The following is a 24,721-nucleotide window of genomic DNA, read 5'->3' on the forward strand; positions in this document are numbered from 1 at the left end:
TCACTCAACCTCTATTCTCCTAGTCTCTTTTCTTTACATACTATAATCTATTATTCCATCTCTTTAGCCTCTTTGTTCTCATAGAAATAGGGAATGGCCATGAAATAGGCCAAATGTTTAGCAACAGTTTTCCTGGTGTCCCAGTGGGCCAGTCCAGATCAAGTACAACAACGTTGGATCGGTACCTGATATGGGTCAGTGTTCAGGTCGAAATACTCCAGGAAGCCGGTGGCAAACTCACAGAACAGGAAGTTGTGCGTTTCGTTTATGGTCCTCAGGCACCAGTAGGTGTTGTTATTGGCGCTGGTGCAGGCACAGAACGGTCCCACTGCAGGAATAAGAGGCGTCACACAGGTGTAATACCAATATCACGTCACTAGGGGGCAGTATAATATACACCTGGTGTAGTGGACCCAATCCCAGTATAAATAAAGTGTACAGGATAGAATCCAACTGGAACCTGATTATATATCATAATCATAGTCTACACCAAGTATACAGAATAATAAATCTAATGGGACTTACATGTCCAGAATGGGGCCGTCTGCCAGTGCTGATTATCATGAGTGAAGCAGGTGAGGCCGGGCATGCTGCAAGTGTCATTATTCCTCAGTCTCTTCAGCAGTTTCCGCAGCTTCTTTTTATGTCTCTGCTCCCGCAGCAACCAAACCTTGTCCTTTTCCTTCAGGGATTTCCTGGGGGCACAGAGCAGAGTCCTCACCACATTCCCATAGTCACTGATATTAATATACATTTCTAACACTCTTCATCTGCTGAGCTACAAAACTATGGGTGCTGGGAGTTATAGTTTCATTGTGCTTAGTACAGGAAATACCTATGCTGCCATTAGGGTTGCCACGTTTTCTGGAAAAAATACCGACCTTCCTATATATTTATATTTTCTCCCTATTAATAACACTGGGATCAACCATCATTTTTACAGGCCAGGTGGCAACCCTAGCTGCCATATCTAGTATAGGTCAATCTAAAAACAACTGGACTTGCTCAGTAATCAATGAAGACGTTTCACTACTCATCCGAGCAGCTTCTTCAGTTCAACTGACTGGTGTGGGAAATTCTCGGCATATAAATTCTTCCACTAATCCATTTACAATGGCACATTGTAACTCTTCAAAGAGGTGACATCTGAAGAAATTCACAGAGGTGTTGATTCTGTGTAGTTACTGTGATAGGATTATCCAATGTGTCATGCAACTCCTAGATACAGGTGTTACTTGTGAGAGTTGCATGAATGCTGCCATAGTTTTATGGGATCTCTCTGTACAGACTATGAGCAAACTTAGGGGGGCTGTTCCTGCTGAATTGTGCTTAGTACAGGGGAATACCTATGCTGCCATAGTTTTATGGGATCTCTCTGTACAGACTATGAGCAAACTTAGGGCTGTTCCTGCTGAATTTGTGCTTAGTACAGGGAATACCTATGCTGCCATAGTTTTATGGATCTCTCTGTACAGGCTATGAGCAAACTTTAGGGGGCTGTTCCTGCTGAATTGTGCTTAGTACAGGGAATACCTATGCTGCCATAGGTTTTATGGGATCTCTCTGTACAGACTATGAGCAAACTTAGGGACTGTTCTGCTGAATGTGCTTAGTACAGGGGGAATACCTATGCTGCCATAGTTTTATGGGATCTTTCTGTACAGACTATGAGCAAACTTAGGGGGGCTGTTCCTGCTGAATTGTGCTTAGTACAGGGGAATACCTATGCTGCCATAGTTTTATGGGATCTCTCTGTACTGACTATGAGCAAACTTAGGGACTGTTCCTGCTGAATTGTGCTTAGTACAGGGAATACCTGTGCTGCCATAGTTTTATGGGATCTCTCTGTACTGACTATGAGCAAACTTAGGGACTGTTCCTGCTGAATTGTGCTTAGTACAGGGAATACCTATGCTGCCATAGTTTTATGGGATCTCTCTGTACAGACTATGAGCAAACTTAGGGGACTGTTCCTGCTGAATTGTGCTTAGTACAGGGAATACCTATGCTGCCATAGTTTTATGGGATCTCTCTGTACAGACTATGAGCAAACTTAGGGGACTGTTCCTGCTGAATTGTGCTTAGTACAGGGAATACCTATGCTGCCCATAGTTTTATGGATCTCTCTGTACAGACTATGAGCAAACTTAGGGGGCTGTTCCTGCTGAATTGTACTTAGTACAGGGGAATACCTATGCTGCCATAGTTTTATGGGATCTCTCTGTACAGACTATGAGCAAACTTAGGGGGCTGTTCCTGCTGAATTGTGCTTAGTACAGTGGAATACCTATGCTGCCATAGTTTTATGGGATCTCTCTGTACAGACTATGAGCAAACTTAGGGACTGTTCCTGCTGAATTGTGCTTAGTACAGGGAATACCTGTGCTGGCCATAGTTTTATGGTGATCTCTCTGTACAGACTATGAAGCAAACTTAGGGGACTGTTCCTGCTGAATTGTGCTTAGTACAGGGAATACCTATGCTGCCATAGTTTTATGGGATCTCTCTGTACAGACTATGAGCAAACTTAGGGGGCTGTTCCTGCTGAATTGTACTTAGTACAGGGGAATACCTATGCTGCCATAGTTTTATGGGATCTCTCTGTACAGACTATGAGCAAACTTAGGGACTGTTCCTGCTGAATTGTGCTTAGTACAGGGAATACCTATGCTGCCATAGTTTTATGGGATCTCTCTGTACAGGCTATGAGCAAACTTAGGGGGATGTTCCTGCTGAATTGTGCTTAGTACAGGGGAATACCTGTGCTGCCATAGTTTTAAAGGTTTCTTGGGTTCTTACTTGAACGGGTGCATCATTGTTCCCTTGAGCTTCATTTTTCCATTTTTGAAGTAACTAGGAAGTAAAGAGCCAGCGATATTAGTCATTCTGTGATACAAAGGAGTCACCTCTTAAAGGGAAAATGCACCAACAATCTGAAAATAAAATCGTGCATTGTCCTCCCCCCATTGGTCTGAATAGGCCCCAACTGTCATCCGACTGCTGACTTTTTGGGGCCCAAACAATCGGAACTGTTCTTTATTTCACCCACAACTTTAGTGGCCAAACCACCCCTGATAAAAGCCGTATTTCAGTACCTGAGTTTGCTACAGTCACACTCCTCCGGCCTCTTCTTCTTCAGGTGACCTCTCACTCCTCTCAGGTTCTTAATTTTGCTTTGTAATGTTTCAATCTACAGGAAACAGAGATTTATGTCTTGGCCGCTCCCCCAAACCCCCAGATACACCTCCCAATTGCACTGCAGCCGTGGAACCAATCGGGCTGCTCCTCTGTTCTGCTTGCTCCTCCTACTAGAGGTGAGTTTGGCCTCATTATTATTATTATTATATATGCTGTGCGTCTGCATCAGATCCGTTCCCCACTCTATATGCCGTGAGATATTCCTTTCCCATAACCTTGAAGTTGCTGAATCAGGAGGGGCCCCAACTAACCTGGAAGGGCCCCACTAACCTCATGGTCGATGTGAAGCTTGTGATCCTTCCAGGCCTGCAGAGATTTGTACAGATCCATGTCGCACTGCACCGTATCATTGGCCAGAATGAAGCACCTGCTCCAGAGAGGTGAGAGTTAATGATAGTGTCACCCATAGCTGCCAATCATATTTGTGTATCAGTAAATGCAGCCAGCTGATTGGATGTTATTGACTGAGCCCTGGATTGTACATTGCCCATGTAATACATTACCCCCAGCCTTACCGGTGTGTTACTTTAATGGAACTGGGTACGATCAGATCATTGGTCAGTCCTCCTGTTCCACTGTAATCTTCCATATCCTTCTCCTCCTCCTCCTCATCTAGGCCCGACATGTGCCTCTTAGTAACATTCCTCATGATTGGCTGGTACTCCTGCTCGATGCCCAAGTTAAACACTTTCCCATCCAAATCAATGGAAACCGAGCGTGTGGAGCGGTTCCTTTGGTAACTCGCCTTGTATTCTATGGGGACAAAATCAAATACAATATTTTTATTTCTACAGTATGTAACATTTACTTCTGTTAGTATTTCCATTTTGTTATGCAATGGATTTGATACCACTCACCCAAAAATTGCAGGTATAGTAGGGAGAGATGGTGCCTATAGTAACAGTGGGATAATAGTCTCTGGGAAGGGAGTGTGATTGTGGGATAGCAGGTATAGTAGGGAGAGATGGTGCCTATAGTAAAAAACCCAGTGGGGGATAATTATCTTCTGGGAAGGGAGTGTGACTGTGGATAGCAGGTATAGTAGGGAGAGATGGTGTCTATAGTAACAGTGGATAATAGTCTCTGGAAGGGAGTGTGACTGTGGGATAGCAGGTATAGTAGGGAGAGATGGTGCCTATAGTAACAGTGGATAATAGTCTCTGGAAAGGGAGTGTGACTGTGGGATAGCAGGTATAGTAGGGAGAGAATGGTGTCTATAGTAACAGTGGATAATAGTCTCTGGGAAGGGAGTGTGACTGTGGGATAGCAGGTATAGTAAGGAGAGATGGTGCCTATAGTAACAGTGGGATAATGGTCTCTGGGAAGGGAGTGTGACTGTGGGATAGGCAGGTATAGTAGGGAGAGATGGTGCCTATAGTAACAGTGGATAATAGTCTCTGGGAAGGGAGTGTGACTGTGGGATAGCAGGTATAGTAGGGAGAGATGGTGCCTATAGTAACAGTGGATAATAGTCTCTGGGAAGGGAGTGTGACTGTGGGATAGCAGGTATAGTAGGGAGAGATGGTGTCTATAGTAACAGTGGGATAATAGTCTCTGGGAAGGGAGTGTGACTGTGGGATAGCAGGTATAGTAGGGAGAGATGGTGCCTATAGTAACAGTGGATAATAGTCTCTGGGAAGGGAGTGTGACTGTGGGATAGCAGGTATAGTAGGGAGAGATGGTGCCTATAGTAACAGTGGATAATTGTCTCTGGAAAGGGAGTGTGACTGTGGGGATAGCAGGTATAGTAGGGAGAGATGGTGCCTATAGTAACAGTGGATAATAGTCTCTGGGAAGGGAGTGTGACTGTGGATAGCAGGTATAGTAGGGAGAGATGGTGCCTATAGTAGAAGTGGGATAATAGTCTCTGGGAAGGGAGTGTGACTGTGGGATTGCAGGTATAGTAGGGAGAGATGGTGCCTATAGTAACAGTGGGATAATAGTCGCTGGGAAGGGACTGTGACTGTGGGATAGCAGGTATAGTAGGGAGAGATGGTGCCTATAGTAACAGTGGATAATAGTCTCTGGGAAGGGAGTGTGACTGTGGGATAGCAGGTATAGTAGGGAGAGATGGTGCCTATAGTAACAGTGGATAATAGTCTCTGGGAAGGGAGTGTGACTGTGGGCATAGCAGGTATAGTAGGGAGAGATGGTGCCTATAGTAACAGTGGATAATTGTCCTCTGGAAGGGAGTGTGACTGTGGGATAGCAGGTATAGTAGGGAGAGATGGTGCTATAGTAACAGTGGATAATAGTCTCTGGGAAGGGAGTGTGACTGTGGGATAGCAGGTATAGTAGGGAGAGATGGTGCCTATAGTAACAGTGGGATAATAGTCTCTGGGAAGGTAGTGTGACTGTGGGATAGCAGGTATAGTAGGGAGAGATGGTGCCTATAGTAACAGTGGGATAATAGTCTCTGGGAAGGGAGTGTGACTGTGGGATAGCAGGTATAGTAGGGAGAGATGGTGCCTATAGTAACAGTGGGATAATAGTCTCTGGAAGGGAGTGTGACTGTGGGATAGCAGGTATAGTAGGGAGAGATGGTGTCTATAGTAACAGTGGATAATAGTCTCTGGGAAGGGAGTGTGACTGTGGGATAGCAGGTATAGTAGGGAGAGATGGTGTCTATAGTAACAGTGGGATAATAGTCTCTGGGAAGGGAGTGTGACTGTGGGATAGCAGGTATAGTAGGGAGAGATGGTGCCTATAGTAACAGTGGATAATAGTCTCTGGGAAGGGAGTGTGACTGTGGGATAGCAGGTATAGTAGGGAGAGATGGTGCCTATAGTAACAGTGGATAATAGTCTCTGGGAAGGGAGTGACTGTGGGATAGCAGGTATAGTAGGGAGAGATGGTGCCTATAGTAACAGTGGGGTAATAGTATCTGGGAAGGGAGTGTGACTGTGGGATAGCAGGTATAGTAGGGAGAGATGGTGCCTATAGTAACAGTGGGATAATAGTCTCTGGGAAGGGAGTGTGACTGTTGATAGCAGGTATAGTAGGGAGAGATGGTGCCTATAGTAACAGTGGATAATAGTCTCTGGGAAGGGAGTGTGACTGTGGGATAGCAGGTATAGTAGGGAGAGATGGTGCCTATAGTAACAGTGGATAATAGTCTCTGGGAAGGGAGTGTGACTGTGGGATAGCAGGTATAGTAGGGAGAGATGGTGTCTATAGTAACAGTGGGATAATAGTCTCTGGGAAGGGAGTGTGACTGTGGGATAGCAGGTATAGTAGGGAGAGATGGTGTCTATAGTAACAGTGGGATAATAGTCTCTGGGAAGGGAGTGTGACTGTTTGATAGCAGGTATAGTAGGGAGAGATGGAGCCTATAGTAACAGTGGGATAATAGTCTCTGGGAAGGGAGTGTGACTGTGGGATAGCAGGTATAGTAGGAAGAGATGGTGCCTATAGTAACAGTGGAGATAATAGTCTCTGGGAAGGGAGTGTGACTGTGGGATAGCAGGAATAGTAGGGAGAGATGGTGCCTATAGTAACAGTGGATAATAGTCTCTGGGAAGGGAGTGTGACTGTGGGATAGCAGGTATAGTAGGGAGAGATGGTGTCTATAGTAACAGTGGGATAATAGTCTCTGGGAAGGGAGTGTGACTGTTTGATAGCAGGTAGTAGGGAGAGATGGAGCCTATAGTAACAGTGGGATAATAGTCTCTGGAAGGGAGTGTGACTGTGGGATAGCAGGTATAGTAGGAAGAGATGGTGCCTATAGTAACAGTGGAGATAATAGTCTCTGGGAAGGGAGTGTGACTGTGGGATAGCAGGTATAGTAGGGAGAGATGGTGCCTATAGTAACAGTGGAGATAATAGTCTCTGGGAAGGGAGTGTGACTGTGGGATAGCAGGTATAGTAGGGAGAGATGGTGTCTATAGTAACAGTGGATAATAGTCTCTGGGAAGGGAGTGTGACTGTGGGATAGCAGGTATAGTAGGGAGAGATGGTGCCTATAGTAACAGTGGATAATAGTCTCTGGGAAGGGAGTGTGACTGTGGGATAGCAGGTATAGTAGGGAGAGATGGTGCCTATAGTAACAGTGGATAATAGTCTCTGGGAAGGGAGTGTGACTGTGGGATAGCAGGTATAGTAGGGAGAGATGGTGTCTATAGTAACAGTGGATAATAGTCTCTGGGAAGGGAGTGTGACTGTGGATAACAGGTATAGTAGGGAGAGATGGTGTCTGTAGTAACAGTGGATAATAGTCTCTGGGAAGGGAGTGTGACTGTGGATAGCAGGTATAGTAGGGAGAGATGGTGCCTATAGTAACAGTGGATAATAGTCTCTGGGAAGGTAGTGTGACTGTGGGATAGCAGGTATAGTAGGGAGAGATGTGCCTATAGTAACAGTGGATAATAGTCTCTGGGAAGGGAGTGGACTGTGGGATAGCAGGTATAGTAGGGAGAGATGGTGCCTATAGTAAACAGTGGGGTAATAGTTCTGGGAAGGGAGTGTGACTGTGGGATAGCAGGTATAGTAGGAGAGATGGTGCCTATAGTAACAGTGGGATAATAGTCTCTGGGAAGGGAGTGTGACTGTTTGATAGCAGGTATAGTAGGGAGAGATGGTGCCTTATAGTAACAGTGGATAATAGTCTCTGGGAAGGGAGTGTGACTGTGGATAGCAGGTATAGTAGGGAGAGATGGTGCCTATAGTAACAGTGGATAATAGTCTCTGGGAAGGGAGTGTGACTGTGGGATAGCAGGTATAGTAGGGAGAGATGGTGTCTATAGTAACAGTGGATAATAGTCTCTGGGAAGGGAGTGTGACTGTGGGATAGCAGGTATAGTAGGGAGAGATGGTTGCCTATAGTACACAGTGGATAATAGTCTCTGGGAAGGGAGTGTGACTGTGGGGATAGCAGGTATTAGTAGGGAGAGATGGTGCCTATAGTAACAGTGGATAATAGTCTCTGGGAAGGGAGTGTGACTGTGGGATAGCAGGTATAGTAGGGAGAGATGGTGCCCTATAGTACAGTGGGATAATAGTCTCTGGGGGAGGGAGTGTGACTGTGGGATAGCAGGTATAGTAGGGAGAGATGGTGCCTATAGTAACAGTGGGATAATAGTCTCTGGGAAGGAGTGTGACTGTGGGATAGCAGGTATAGTAGGGAGAGCATGGTGTCTATAGTAACAGTGGATAATAGTCTCTGGGAAGGGAGGTGTGACTGTTTTGATAGCAGGTATAGTAGGAGAGATGGAGCCTATAGTAAACAGTGGGATAATAGTCTCTGGGAAGGGAGTGTGACTGTGGGATAGCAGGTATAGTAGGAAGAGATGGTGCCTATAGTAACAGTGGAGATAATAGTCTCTGGGAAGGGAGTGTGACTGTGGGATAGCAGGTATAGTAGGGAGAGATGGTGCCTATAGTAACAGTGGGATAATAGTCTCTGGGAAGGGAGTGTGACTGTGGGATAGCAGGTATAGTAGGGAGAGATGGTGTCTATAGTAACAGTGGATAATAGTCTCTGGGAAGGGAGTGTGACTGTGGGATAGCAGGTATAGTAAGGGAGAGATGGTGCCTATAGTAACAGTGGATAATAGTCTCTGGGAAGGGAGTGTGACTGTGGGATAGCAGGTATAGTAGGGAGAGATGGTGCCTATAGTAACAGTGGATAATAGTCTCTGGGAAGGGAGTGTGACTGTGGGATAGCAGGTATAGTAGGGAGAGATGGTGTCTATAGTAACAGTGGATAATAGTCTCTGGGAAGGGAGTGTGACTGTGGGATAACAGGTATAGTAGGGAGAGATGGTGTCTGTAAGTAACAGTGGATAATAGTCTCTGGGAAGGGAGTGTGACTGTGGGATAGCAGGTATAGTAGGGAGAGATGGTGCCTATAGTAACAGTGGATAATAGTCTCTGGGAAGGTAGTGTGACTGTGGGATAGCAGGTATAGTAGGGAGAGATGGTGCCTATAGTAACAGTGGATAATAGTCTCTGGGAAGGGAGTGGACTGTGGGATAGCAGGTATAGTAGGGAGAGATGGTGCCTATAGTAACAGTGGGGTAATAGTATCTGGGAAGGGAGTGTGACTGTGGGATAGCAGGTATAGTAGGGAGAGATGGTGCCTATAGTAACAGTGGGATAATAGTCTCTGGGAAGGGAGTGTGACTGTTTGATAGCAGGTATAGTAGGGAGAGATGGTGCCTATAGTAACAGTGGATAATAGTCTCTGGGAAGGGAGTGTGACTGTGGGATAGCAGTATAGTAGGGAGAGATGGTGCCTATAGTAACAGTGGATAATAGTCTCTGGGAAGGGAGTGTGACTGTGGGATAGCAGTATAGTAGGGAGAGATGGTGTCTATAGTAACAGTGGGATAATAGTCTCTGGGAAGGGAGTGTGACTGTGGGATAGCAGGTATAGTAGGGAGAGATGGTGTCTATAGTAACAGTGGGATAATAGTCTCTGGGAAGGGAGTGTGACTGTTGATAGCAGGTATAGTAGGGGAGAGATGGAGCCCTATAGTAACAGTGGGATAATAGTCTCTGGGAAGGGAGTGTGACTGTGGGATAGCAGGTATAGTAGGAAGAGTGGTGCCTATAGTAACAGTGGAGATAATAGTCTCTGGGAAGGGAGTGTGACTGTGGGATAGCAGGAATAGTAGGGAGAGATGGTGCTATAGTAACAGTGGATAATAGTCTCTGGGAAGGGAGTGTGACTGTGGGATAGCAGTATAGTAGGGAGAGATGGTGTCTATAGTAACAGTGGGATAATAGTCTCTGGAAGGGAGTGTGACTGTGGGATAGCAGGTATAGTAGGGAGAGATGGTGCTTATAGTAACAGTGGATAATAGTCTCTGGGAAGGGAGTGTGACTGTTTGATAGCAGGTTATAGTAGGGAGAGATGGAGCCTATAGTAACAGTGGATAATAGTCTCTGGGAAGGGAGTGTGACTGTGGGATAGCAGGTATAGTAGGGAAGAGATGGTGCTATAGTAACAGTGGAGATAATAGCTCTGGGAAGGGAGTGTGACTGTGGGATAGCAGTATAGTAGGGAGAGATGGTGTCTATAGTAACAGTGGATAATAGGTCTCTGGGAAGGGGAGTGTGACTGTGGACAGCAGGTATAGTAGGGAGAGATGGTGCCTATAGTAACAGTGGATAATAGTTCTCTGGGAAGGGAGTGTGACTGTGGATAGCAGTTATAGTAGGGAGAAGATGGTGCCTATAGTAACAGTGGATAATAGTCTCTGGGAAGGGAGTGTTGACTGTGGGATAGCAGGTATAGTAGGAGAGATGGTACACTATAGTTAACAGTGGGAAATAGTCTCTGGGAAGGGAGTGTGACTTGTGGGAATAGCAAGGGTATAGTAGGGAGAGAATGGTGTCTATAGTAACGTGGATAATGTCTCTGGGAAAGGGAGTGTGACTGTGCGAAGCAAGGTATAGTAGGGAGAGATGGTGTCTATAGTAACAGTGGGATAATAGGTCCTCTGGGAAGGGAGTGTGACTGTTTGATAGCAGGATTATAGTAGGCGAGAGATGGAGCCTATAGTAAACAGTGGGGATAATAGTCATCTGGGAAGGGGAGGTGTGACTGTGGGATGACGCCAGGTATGTAAGGAAGAGTTTGGTGGCCTATAGTTAACAGTGGAGGATAATAGTCTCGGGAAGGGGAGTGTGAACTGTGGGAAGGCAGGAATAGTAGGGAGAGATGGTGCCTATTAGTAACAGTGGATAATAGTCTCTGCGGGGAAGGGAGTGTGACTGGTGCGGATAGCAGGTATAAGGTAGGGAGAGATGTGTCCTAATAGTAACAGTGGGATAATAGTCTCTGGGAAGGAGTGTGACTGTGGGATAGCAGGTATAGTAGGGAGAGATGGTGCCTATAGTAACAGTGGATAATTAGTCTCTGGGAAGGGAGTGTGACTGTTGATAGCAGGTATAGTAGGGAGAGATGGTGCCTATAGTAACAGTGGGATAATAGTCTCTGGGAAGGGAGTGTGACTGTGGGATAGCAGGTATAGTAGGAAGAGATGGTGCCTATAGTAACAGTGGAGATAATAGTCTCTGGGAAGGGAGTGTGACTGTGGGATAGCAGGTATAGTAGGGAGAGATGGTGCCTATAGTAACAGGGGATAATAGTCTCTGGGAAGGGAGTGTGACTGTGGGATAGCAGGTATAGTAGGGAGAGATGGTGTCTATAGTAACAGTGGATAATAGTCTCTGGGAAGGGAGTGTGACTGTGGGATAGCAGGTATAGTGGGGAGAGATGGTGTCTATAGTAACAGTGGATAATAGTCTCTGGGAAGGGAGTGTGACTGTGGGATAGCAGGTATAGTAGGGAGAGATGGTGCCTATAGTAACAGTGGATAATAGTCTCTGGAAGGGAGTGTGACTGTGGGATAGCAGGTATAGTAGGGAGAGATGGTGCCTATAGTAACAGTGGATAATAGTCTCTGGGAAGGGAGTGTGGACTGTGGGATAGCAGGTATAGTAGGGAGAGATGGTGCCTATAGTAACAGTGGATAATAGTTCTGGGAAGGGAGTGTGACTGTGGGATAGCAGGTATAGTAGGGAGAGATGGTGTCTATAGTAACAGTGGGATAATAGTCTCTGGGAAGGGAGTGTGACTGTGGGATAGCAGGTATAGTAGGAGAGATGGTGCCTATAGTAACAGTGGATAATAGTCTCTGGGAAGGGAGTGTGACTGTGGGATAGCAGGTATAGTAGGGAGAGATGGTGTCTATAGTAACAGTGGATAATAGTCTCTGGGAAGGGAGTGTGACTGTGGGATAGCAGGTATAGTAGGGAGAGATGGTGTCTATAGTAACAGTGGATAATAGTCTCTGGGAAGGGAGTGTGACTGTGGGATAGCAGGTATAGTAGGGTAGTCTGTGGGGGTGGATGTGGGAAGGAAACATCTGGGTTGAGTTTTTCCCACAGAAAGGGTTAAAGTGGAATACTGACACAGACTGTTCCTTGCGTGCGGGAGAGAAATTCCTTTATATGAGGATTATGTTTTAATGGAAAACAGAGGTGTGTTGTTGTGACTCTCCCCACACAGAGACACTGTATCACAGCAGGACGAGTTTATTGTGAGACTGAATCCCCGTCAGTAAATAAATATATAGATAAATAAATAATAAATAAATATAAATATATAAGCTCAGACCTATAACAAACATATAAATGACGAGGAGTCGTATTTACTTTTCTTGGTCAGAAGTTTCTTGCGTCGCCCCAGGGGGGTCAGTTTGTAGCTGAGAGAGTTGCAGTTGCACTCGTCGCTGCTGTAGTAGTTGGACATGAGGTTGGGGGATTTGCTGATGATACTCGTTGTTGCTGCCAGACCCCCCATTCCTTTGCACTTATGGAGGCGCAGTTTGCCGGACGGATCCTCCACACACTGCCATTTCTACAAGGAAATCAAGCGTCCCTTTAAATACAGAGAACTCAAAGTACCGGGCCCCAAAAGCTTTAAGGGGGACCAGCTGAAAATCTGCAAAAAAGGCAAACTTCCCCTTTAATTTGTTCCGCAGAGATGTTGAACTGAAATGAACTTGTTTCTAGGATCCCTTTTACCCTAGTAACCAGACTAGAGGATTGGGCATTGGTATGAAACTAGTCTTACTTCCCCTTTAATTTGTCCTGCAATTGAAATGATCTTGTTTCTAGGATCCCTTTTACCCTAGTAACCAGCAGACTAGAGGATTGGGCATTGGTTTGACACTAGTTGTACTTGCCCTTTAACAGACTAACAGTTTTGGATACAAGAAGGAGCCGACACAAAGGCTGATGATGGGAATGTTCCCCTTATTATGACTTTATTATCCAGTACAATTAGTCCAGGGGATAATTAGGGAGAATTCCTCGTTATTCCCTTTCATGTTCCTTCTGGTTAATGAGCAGCAGAATTCACACTCCGAGCAGATTCACACTGAGCCCATAGCATCATTGTTCCAACTACAAAACCAGCGATTCCAGGAAAAGCTGATTATACCCCCTATTGTAATATATATATATATATATCTTAACACACAGACAGACACTGGGGCTCATTTATAAATACTGGACAAATTTGCTCCTGGGCAGTAACACATGGCAACCAATCCGATTACTGCTTTCCGAGTTCAACTTGCCGCTGGCTGAAAAAAAAAAGCTAATCACTGATTGGTCACTATGGGTTACTGCCCAGGTGCAAATCTGCCCAGTGTTAATAAATGAGCCCCAGTGACAATACTATAGTTCTGGAGCAGCAATATGGCAACTCCCACACATGAATGAATGACTTAAAAGGCGAAGGAAAGCTCTATTGGCAAAGTTTATTGCCAATAAATTAACCACAATAGCACAAGCTAGAACGCTATATTTATTCTGTAGAATGCTTTACCATACCTGAGTAAAACAGCTCTAGAATCTCTGTTTTTTTAGGATAGCAGCTGCCATATTAGCTTGGTTTGACATCACTTCCTGCCTGAGTGTCTCCCTGCTCACTCATAGCTCTGGGCTCAGATTACAGCAGGGAGGGGAGGAGAGAGGAGCAAACTGAGCATGCTCAAGCCCAAGCCTTGGAGGTTTAAGCTGAAAACAGGAAGTCTGATACAGAAGCCCATGAGTACACAATAGAAGGAAAGAAATGTGCTGTTTATTTTGACAGAGGACTCAGAGCAGCATTACTTTGAGGGTTTACTGGTGTATTTATATAGACCTTTCTGATAAAGATTACTTCATTTTAGCCTTTCCTTCTCCTTTAAAAATGGGCTCCCTTGCGTCTGGAGTAGCCGATTTCCATTCCAGCACTAGGTGTAGGGCACAGCCAGTGTGTTTTGTACTTGTAATACCTTTTAAAAAAAAAAAGTCCTTGGCCCACCCCCAATTCGCTTAGAACTATGTGGCTCCGCCCATTTTGATTGGCTCCTCCCCCTTTTGCATCACAGAATGCCCCTTTTGTTCCCACCCCCCTCCCCTGGCCCGTAAAAACTTTGAGAAAAGGTGGCAACCCTAATTAGTAGAGATGCCCTGAATCCACTTTTTTGGATTTGGCCAAACCCCGAATGTTTGGTGAATGATTCAGCCGAATACTGACCCAAATCCTAATTTGCATATGCAAATTAGGGATGGGAAGGGGGAAAACATTTTTTACTTCCTTGTTTTGTGACAAAAAGTCATGTGATTTCCCTCCTGCCCCTAATTTGCATATGGAAATTAGGATTCGGATTCAGTTCGGCCGGGCAGAAGGATTCGGCCGAATCCTGCTGAAAAAGTCTGAATCCCGAACCGAATCCTGGATTTAGTGCCTCCCTATTAATTCCAGCACATCCTCTGAGTGCGCATGGTATTTGCCGTCATGTTGATTTCTCTTGTTTATGAGAAAAGCAAATAAAACATTGTACAACCCTTAGAGCTCTAGCACTTGCCCCAAGTCACAGTAACGGAGCCCTCGGGTGCCAGTCAGTAGAAATAGGAGTCGTTACCTGGCCCAGTTGTTCACAAGCCGTCTGGTACTCCTCCCGCTGGCACAGATCTTTCACTCGTTGGTATTTGGGCAGAAAATTCTCTTCCTGGGCATCCACCTTGTCATTGTCCCTCTTGTGCAGCAGTTTGCTAAACACACAATGGGAGATGTGCTCAACACTTAACTGCACTCCAGCCTTGCTTTGTGGCAGGTGCTGTGGTTTCGCTTTCCACTTCTTATTGGTTCAATGGGAACATTTGAACCATCGCTGTTACCAACATTTTCACTGTTAAAGGGGTGGTCCACCTTGAAGGACCAGTAACATCAAATTTTTTTTAAAAAAAATTCGTTCTTAATATTAGGGATGCACCGAATCCACTATTTTGGATTCGGCCAAACCCCCGAATGCTTCGCAAAAGATTCAGCCGAATACGGAACCGAATTTGCATATGCAAATTAGGGATGGGAAGGGGGGAACTTTTTTTACTTCCTTGTTTTGTGACAAAAAGTCACTCAATTTCCCTCCCCGTCCCTAATTTGCATATGCAAATTAGGATTCGGTTGGGCCGGGCAGAAGGATTCAGCCGAATCCTGCTGATAAAGGCTGAATCCCGAACCAAATCCTGGATTCGGTGCATCCCTAGTTTGTATACGTTGGAAAAAAAAAAAAAAACAGTAAGACAAATTAAACTTTAAAATCGCAATTTACCGAAACTCCGCTTCTGCTCCTCTTCAGAAAAAGTGATTGTGATCCATCGTGCGGAGCTCGATTTCTGCTCCCTGCCTTCCTTATTGGAGATAGCCAGGGAGGAGAAATCGAGCGCCGCACGATGAATCGTTGTCCTGTCGCCTTTTCTGAAGAGGAGCAGAAGCGGAGTTTCGTGAAGCAACGTCTCAATTTGCCTTTATTACTTCTTTTTTATAGTTTTTTTTTTAATTATTTGTCTTCTTCTGACTCTTTGAAGCTTTCAAATGGGGGTCACTGACCCAGTTTAAAAACAAATGCTCTGTAAGGCTACACATGTAGTTATTGCCAGGGCCGGATTTATATAGTGGGCACCCGTAGGCCCACTGCCGTTCGTCGCCCCTGTCCCCGCCCCTTTATTCGTGCAAATTTTCATCATCTGCACTGGAGAAATGGGGAAATGTTAAAAATGATTGTATCTACTGCTCATCCCCAGTGTTTTTGAATAAATGTGGGTGTGGTTGGGCAGCATGCCGCCCCCCTAAAATCCTGCCGCCCTAGGCCCGGGCCTTGGTGGCCTTTCCACAAATCCGGGCCTGGTTATTGCTACTTTTTATTCCTCATCTTTCTATTCAAGTCTCTCCTATTCATATTCCAGTCGCTTATTCAAATCAATGCATGGTTGTTAGGGTAATTTGGACCCTAGCAACCAGATGACTGAAATTGCAAACTGGAGAGCTGCTGAATAAAAAGCTAAATAACTCAAAAACCACAAATAATAAAAAATGAAAACCAATGACAATTTGTCTCAAAATATCCCTCTCTACATCATACTAAAAGTTAATTTAAAGATGAACAACCCTTTAAATGGAACATTCCAGCTGGAAAGAAACCCACACTTACCCCCTTTCCACCAGGAATGAATCTCTCCAAACCTTGACTTTCTTGTGAACGTGAAACCTGCGTGGAAATAAAGACAAGATGGAATGTTAGAGAGAGAGAGGCAATAACAGAAGGGCACGGGGATTGGCCCAGGCCTGGAATGGGTTTTATTAAAAACCACTGGGGGTGCAGTTTTATGGAAGAGACTCACCAGCCCAGAGCAAAAGGAGTTACTGATAGGGGTGCACTAAATCCACTATTTTGGATTTGGCCAAACCCCATGAATCCTTCACGAACGATTCGGTGGAATACAGAACCAAATTCTAATTTACATTTGCAAATTAGGGATGGGAAGGGGAAAATATTTCTTACTTCCCTCCCCGCCCCTAATTTGCATATACAAATTTGGCTTTGGTTCGGCCGAATCATGCTGAAAAAGGCCGAATCCCAGCACCGAATCCTGGATTTGGTGCATCCCTAGTTACGGACTTTGCTCCCTGGGAGGTGCCTAATAAATTGAAACCCCTCCTCAATGTTTTTATATTTCCGTGTCCTTTAATGCAGTGACCCCCCATGACTGTGTGTGGCCGGACCATAGTGTAAACCGCCAGAGTGTACGGATACTGGTAAGTAAGAAATGAACTAAATAAACAGAAAAACAAGAAATGACGCGGCATGAGGAAAATCTGTAGAGGACACGGGCCATAAATCACTGGCAATATAGGGCAAAGGGCCCGGCGTGTCGACATGGAAAAAAATAAGTCTCGTTGCGCGTCTATATATAAATACAGGTATGGGACATGGGATTCTCCAGATAACAGATCTTACGTAATTTGGATCTTCTTACTTAAAGTCAGTGGTGTAACTAGATATTACAAGGGATGCACCGAATCCAGGATTTGGCCTTTTTCGGCAGGATTCAGATTCGGACTAATCCTTCCGTCCGGCCAAACCGAATCCTAATTTACATATGCAAATCAGGGGAGGGAAAATGTGTGACTTTTTATCACAAAACAAAAAAATGTTTTCCCCGTCTTAACCTTAATTTGCATATTCAAATTAGTATTCAGATTCGGTATTCGGCCAAACCTTTCGTGAAGGATTTGGGGGTTCGGCCGAATCCAAAATAGTGGATTTGGTGCATCCCTAGATATTACTGGGCCCCACAGCAAATTATTTTTCAGGACCCTAAAATGTCTAGAGGTTGTACCTGTTTTACCAATATTTATTGAAATTGTGTTTAAATTAGGGCCTCGCGGGCCCCCTATACCCCCTTTCTTCCTCTGTAGTTCCGCCCCTGCTTGAAGTCTACTAGAAAATAATATGAACATGAAATAAACCCAATAGGCTGGTTTTGCTTCCAATAAGGATTAATTATATCTTAGTTGGGATCAAGTACAAGCGACTGTTTTATTATTACACAGAAAAAGGAAATCAGTTTTAAAAATTTGGATTATTTGATTAAAATGAAGTCTATGGGAGATGTTCATTCCGTAATTCGGAACTTTCTGGATAACGGATCCCATACCTGTATTCGTTTTTGTGTTCCCTGGTTCCAGCACTTAAAAAATTTGTAGCAGGAGTCAATGAGGCTTTTGATGCTTCCTGAGTCAGTTCCAGCGAGTGCAAGCTACTGTTTTATTATTATTATTATTATACAGAATGAAAGGAAATCATTTTTTAACAATTTGGATTATTTGGATAAAATGGAGTCTATGGGATACGGCCTTTCCGTAATTTAGATCTTTGTGGATAACAATTTCCAGATAACGGATCCCATACCTGTACATATCGTTATTGTACCTGGACTAGGACTTGCTGTACCACTAAATATTGACTATTACATGTAGCCACTAGGGGTCGCTCTGAGAACATTCCAAGAGACACAAGGTTAAGCAGCACTTGGAGGGCCCAGTTCTAATGATACACCTGTCGGACTGGGAACATGATACTTTAAGGGTCAGTAACACACACAAAACTAAGGCACGGGCTGTACCTCTCTCCACATTAGAACAGGATAAAATTAAATTTCACTCCTACAGCTTTAATCCCAATCCCATGAGCCAAACACTAACTACATTAATCTCTGATCTGATTCCCCCTATTTAGATAGAGAAAACAATCTGGGCAAATAGAGATCTACCAGACAGGTTGCCATGGTTACTGCCAGACCCCAGAGCATTAAAGCGTCTGGAATCTCATTTTTTTGTGCATACGGTGGGCGCATGTTTAATTCAGAGGCCTAGCAGTAATTACATTGGCAGCGTGCCCCCCACCTGTGCATGGGTTCCCAGCCAGTCGAGGGGAGTCGTACATCAATGTGGCACCTACAGATAATAAACATGCGCCACCTCGACTTGAATACGGGGAGAATTCTAATGACTTCAGAGACAACTGATACGTGAACAGATTTATGGTGCCCACACATAGGCAGATATGGATGGGAGGTGCCATATTGTTTCCCTTAAACAGTACAGTATGAGGGTATAGCTTATTGTGTGCCCAGAACATTCCTTCTCTGTATATTTGTATTTATACATATGGGAAGGAGGTGCCATATTGTTTCCCTTAGACAGTACAGTATGAGGGTATAGCTTATTGTGTGCCCAGAACATTCCTTCTCTGTATATTTGTATTTATACATATGGGAAGGAGGTGCCATATTGATTCCCTTAGACAGTACAGTATGAGGGTATAGCTTATTGTGTGCCCAGAACATTCCTTCTCTGTATATTTGTATTTATACATATGGGAAGGAGATGCCATATTGTTTCCCTTAGACAGTACAGTATGAGGGTATAGCTTATTGTGTGCCCAGAACATTCCTTCTCTGTATATTTGTATTTATACATAGGGGAAGGAGGTGCCATATTGTTTCCCTTAGACAGTACAGTATGAGGGTATAGCTTATTGTGTGCCCAGAACATTCCTTCTCTGTATATTTGTATTTATACATAGGGGAAGGAGGTGCCATATTGTTTCCCTTAGACAGTACAGTATGAGGGTATAGCTTATTGTTGCCCAGAACATTCCTTCTCTGTATATTTGTATTTATACATAGGGGAAGGAGGTGCCATATTGTTTCCCTTAGACAGTACAGTATGAGGGTATAGCTTATTGTGTGCCCAGAACATTCCATCATAGAGCGAGGGGGAAGGGGTTCTTCTCACCTATTGACAGGTCTCTCTGTATCCAACAGTTTCAGAATAGATTTGCCATCCATTTCTGGTGGAATGTCCAGGCCGGCAATGTCTAGGATTGTGGGCGCCAGATCAATGTTCAGTACAATGTGCGGATTCCTAGAATAAATAAGATATAGAACATCTTTATTATTTTTGTTGTTCTTTTCAGGTTTGTGCAGCGATGTGGGAGCTCCTTCCATGTACACTGTCTCCTGTGAAGATGAGAGAAATGGTCTCAAGAACAGCAGAAGATAACTTATACCAAGGAGAAAATATATAACAATATATTTATTCCAGCCAGTGGGAGGAGCTTGTTACGTTTACTTGCTCCGGGAGCGAGAGTGGGGCTAAATAATTCCCCTCCCACCAGAAAGTTCCCCAAATCAATGACAGTGCTAGAATATACTTTACAGAGCTTATATATCATTCCCATCAGTCCCTGCCCCAGCAGAGCTTACAATCTAAGGTCCCTATCTCATGTGTCTGGGGTGTGGGGAAGTGTATATAAGCGTATACTGCCCCTTTAAATTCTCTGTGCATGTGGGACTGGGTCAGTCTGTATCAGTGATATATATATATATATATATATAATATTATATAAAAGCCCTCAAGCCCTCTCCCCATATAAAACGGCACTATACATACAGAGAACCGGCCTCCACATTTGGTCCCCGGATGTAGAAGGGGACTCTGATGTCGAATTCGTAAGGCATCGATTTTCCTTTGACCAATCCAAACTGGCCGATGTGATAGCCGTGGTCAGCGGTGTAAATGACGTAGGTGTTTTCCAGTTCCCCGGTTTCCACCAGCATGTTGTAAATCTGTAGAACAAACCAGATATAAATATATATATATATATTAATAGACTGCTTGGGGGTTGCCATTATTAGGCACAAGACAGCAGACTATGGAGGGAAGGAGATTCCACCGTCAGCAGAGGAATGGGTTCATACTGTAAAGGCAGTAGCAGTGACACATTGAGGGAGCAATCCAACTGTCAATTCTCTCCCAATCTTGTACATGTTTCTGCCCTGACTCTCTTGTATCATCATCCCCTGCTCTCAATTCCAATTCCCAGCCCATATTTTCATGTCTGTGTCCCCCAGTTTCTCCCTCCCGTCTTGTATGGTTCATCCAAGAGCAGATCAGTCAAGAGGTTGATATAAGGCCCCCTGGGTCATTCAGCCAATCGTCTGGTCCCTGCCAACTAATTGGATGGGGCCCCAATGGGAAACAAAGTAAAAGCCCAACTATATTTTAAGCCTGCACCATTATGCCCAAACTTGTCCATGACCCACCCCAATCCAACCCCATCACTGCTCTGCAAGCTCATTCTTTTGAGGTCCACAAATCCGACCTTTAAGTCTCTGCTGGGGGCCCCTGACTGCACTCCTCCCTTCACCCCTTATGGTACCCCTATTAGTCCCATCATTCCTGGCACCCTAAGTAGCAGTATTTGGAACAGCTCCATTACCTGCACTGTACTTCACTCCTCATAGGAACAGTAACACTGGGCCCAATAATGATAATAATAATAATAATAATTAACAATGAAGCTGATTGGACAGCGTTTGGCAGAAGTGCAGAGCATCACTAAACCTTAACGAGTACTGAAACGAGAGCATGAATTTGCATTCTATTTATTAAGTGTGTAAATAAAAACACTGTGCGGCTGTTCCACTGATTAATAAAACATTAGAGGGAACAATAAAGATGATTACTGCGCCTCGAGGCCAGGCTGGCTAATAACTCACAGGGATGGGGGAGATTTCATGCAAACCTGCTATATTTGCAAGGTGGGATAAGAAAGAGAAAGGACATATTTTGGCATTAACACTAGGGATGCATCGAATCCGCTATTTTGGATTCGGCCGAACCCCCGAATCCTTCGTGAAAGCTTCGGCCGAATACCGAACCCGAATCCTAATTTGCATATGCAAATTAGGGGTGGGAAGGGGAAAACATTTTTTACTTCCTTGTTTTGTGACAAAAAGTCACGCAATTTCCCTTCCGCCCCTAATTTGCATATGCAAATTAGGATTCGGTTCGGCTGGACAGAAGGATTCTCCCGAATCCTGGCCAAATCCCGAACCGAATCCTGGATTCGGTGCATCCCTAATTAACACTATTACATATGGATGGGAGCTGCCATGCTGTTATATGTCGCTCTTTTTGCTATGTTCAATCTCTTACCATCTCCATGGAGTTGTCCACAGACATCAGCGTTTGGAGCCGTCTCCGCTGTAGCATGTTGGTGAATTCCATATGGATCGGTTTCATAGGACCAGTGTATCGCATTATCCAGTGCTTGTCTGGGTTTGGGGCGTAGTTATAACTTGGGGTACTGGAAAGGGGAGAACAAGATACATATTAGGGTTATTTAGAAAACTCACAACAAAGAGACATTATGTAATCTAGAACGCTTGGTTACTAGATCTGAACTTCAACAGCTAAAATGCCCTACTGTCTCCAACTCTTGCCCTACTGTTTCCATCATCTCCTATCTTGCCCTACTGTCTCCAACTTGTTCTATCTTGTCCTAGTGTCATATTCTTGCCCTTCTGTCTCCAACTTGTTCGATCTTGCCCTACTGTCTTCTTCATCTCCTATCTTGTACTACTGTCTTCTTCTTGTCCTACTGTCTCTTACTTGTTCGAACTTGCCCTACTGTCTTTATCTCCTATCTTGTCCTACTTTCTCCAATGTGTTCTATCTTACCCTACTGTCTTCTTCTTCTTCTATCTTGCCCTACTGTCTTCTTCTTCTTCTATCTTGCCCTACTGTCTTCTTCTTCTTCTATCTTGTCCTACTGTCTTCTCCATCTCCTATTTTGTCCTACTATCTTCTTCTTGACCTATTGTCTCCAACTTGTTCTGTCTTGCCCTACTGTCTTCTTCATCTCCTATTTTGCCCAACTGTCTTCATCTTGCCCTACTGTCTTCAACGTGTTTTATCTTGTCCTTCTGTATCCAACTAATTCTATCCTACGTTTTCCATAATCTCCTATCTTGCCCTACTGTCTTTAACTTGACATTCCGTTCACCAACTTGTCCTATCTTGTCCTACTGTGCTAATCTCATTCTATTATCTCTGTATTATCCTACTATATCCATCTTGCCCTTCTGTATCCAACATGTCCTTCTGTCCCCCAACACTTTCTACTTACAACTCCTTGGGCCCCTCATCAAGCGCAATCCCTTTTGCCACTCCGCTACAGACTGTAAGAACCATTAATCCAATTGCACTAGAGCAGGGGTGCCAAAAAAGTAGATTGGGATGTACCAGTAGACCTTTAGCTGGTGATCAGTAGATCTTAAGACACTGTCAACAAACAACTTGTCTAAATCACCCTTCTGTTTTATGCTTTTCATTCAGATATTTATTCTGTTTATTATGTTAAGGTTAGTTGTTTGTTAAATATAGCGATATACATTCTCTCATGAATCAATATAATATTTAAATAACATTTCCCATGGAACAGAACGCCAACAATGCTTTTATGGATGTAGATCATAATGGGACAATATCACTAAAAGTAGACCTCCCATTAGTAAAGTATGGGCTCTCCTGCACTAGAATGACCGAGGCTAACGGCAGAGCAGTTGCTATGGTGACTTCACCAGGACAAACGTTGCCTGTGATACAAATATGTTGATTACAAGAATGAAGGAAAGGCACAGGCTAAATAACAGCCACTATTTATATGAGCAGTGACTGATCCTATGAATAAGTCATTACGGCAGTGTTTTCAGATGAAGGGTAATAAAGATCAGACGGCGTATTTGTTCATTAAACTATAGATAAATCCAATCACATAAATATGCATTACCCCATGGCAAACTCATGCTAATTACAGTTTACAATTTAAATCAGGAGCAATTATAGGATCCTGAAAGAAACGGATGCCTGTATGTATGGCAGCCGGGAGCACAGATATCCCTTTCAGAATTGATACGGTTCTGCTGTACTGCAGTGGTGTATATTAATATTAGGATCACAGCTCAACCCCTGCCCTATGTACGTGGGGGATTTCTCAGAACAGCCAAAGATGGAAAGTGCTGATGGGTCTCTCTACATCTAAATGTGGTTCCTATCATTCCAACTGTGCACGGATTTAATAGGTTTGGCACATATTCGCTCACACTCCTACTATGGAATCCAGCGATGTTACTGTGCAGCGATTGAAATACTCTAAATAAGACACAGATGTCAGAACATGAAACTGGCACATCCCCCTGAGTCCTCGATTTCCCACCGTGAATATTATAGGAAGGGAACCGGCACTAGCTTGTGGTTTAAACAATATTATTAGAAATAACATGGAAGATCCATCAGGAACACCACGTACTTTACTACTTCTCATCCCCAATGTTTCTATATATCTTGATATAATCCTGCACCTAATTAGTCCCACTGCCATCGCTGCTGCTTTACTACACTTCAAGGTCTTGTGATGGGATACTGAATGGCACCCAAAAGAGATATAAAAGGAACAAAATACACAGTCACCCATGGGAGCACTAAACATGGCAAAGGTGAATTTAACACCTTCATATTCCAGTTCCAAAACGGATTGACTGACTTTTACAGTTCAAGTTCCCCTTTAAAGCCCAACAAGGTTACAGATATATAGAAACATTTGGGTCACACTCACCCTGCTATAGTTCCAGGGGTACCCAGGGCACAAATAAGCACTCACCCCAAATCTCCCCCTAACTGGCCTTCAAACTGGGCCCCCTTAGCTCATAACAAGGTTACAGATATATAGAAACATTGGGGTAACAGTCACCCTGCTATAGTTCCAGGGGTACCCAGGGCACAAATAAGCACTCACCCCAAATCTCCCCCTAACTGGCCTTCAGGCTGGGCCCCCTTAGCTCATAACAAGGTTACAGATATATAGAAACATTGGGGTAACAGTCACCCTGCTATAGTTCCAGGGGTACCCAGGGCACAAATAAGCACTCACCCCAAATCTCCCCCTAACTAACCTTCAGGCTGGGCCCCCTTAGCTCATAACAAGGTTACAGATATATAGAAACATTGGGGTAACAGTCACCCTGCTATAGTTCCAGGACACTGTGAAATACATACAGAAGGTGGCAAGAGCGCAGGATTATATTTTGGGGGACATATGAGTTTAATGAGGTGGCATAACAGACCTATTACCTAAAACCTATAAAGTGCAATTTCACCCTCAGAGTTGCTAATTTTGAAACAAACCAAAGAACTGAATCCTCACAAGCCGACCCAAGGCATCAGGCGCCAGTGAAATCCTGTGACTTGGGGTTCAGATAGATTTGCCCAGAGGATTTTAATCCCTAAAAGGTGAAGGAAAGTACTGGGGCTGCCCAGTTCTTTAGATTC

At 44.2% G+C, this 24,721-nt stretch overlaps 1 protein-coding gene across 5 annotated transcripts in view; it reads right to left on the minus strand.

The window, feature by feature from the left end:
- The window catches only part of sulf2.L (sulfatase 2 L homeolog), a 143,647-nt gene that overhangs the window by 12,215 nt on the left and 106,711 nt on the right, over positions 1-24,721 (minus strand). For all 5 annotated transcript variants that reach the window (XM_041575710.1, XM_041575711.1, XM_041575713.1 and 2 more), the window contains 12 exon segments: positions 21,548-21,698; positions 20,000-20,175; positions 19,343-19,471; positions 16,194-16,250; positions 14,625-14,754; positions 12,361-12,565; positions 3,714-3,951; positions 3,469-3,565; positions 3,096-3,190; positions 2,800-2,853; positions 526-695; positions 186-328 (listed from right to left, as the gene is read on the minus strand). In XM_041575710.1, the coding sequence (XP_041431644.1) occupies positions 186-328; positions 526-695; positions 2,800-2,853; positions 3,096-3,190; positions 3,469-3,565; positions 3,714-3,951; positions 12,361-12,565; positions 14,625-14,754; positions 16,194-16,250; positions 19,343-19,471; positions 20,000-20,175; positions 21,548-21,698 (1,645 nt within the window).

Source organism: Xenopus laevis, chromosome 9_10L (assembly GCF_017654675.1).
Source record: "Xenopus laevis strain J_2021 chromosome 9_10L, Xenopus_laevis_v10.1, whole genome shotgun sequence".
Lineage (NCBI taxonomy): Eukaryota > Metazoa > Chordata > Amphibia > Anura > Pipidae > Xenopus > Xenopus laevis.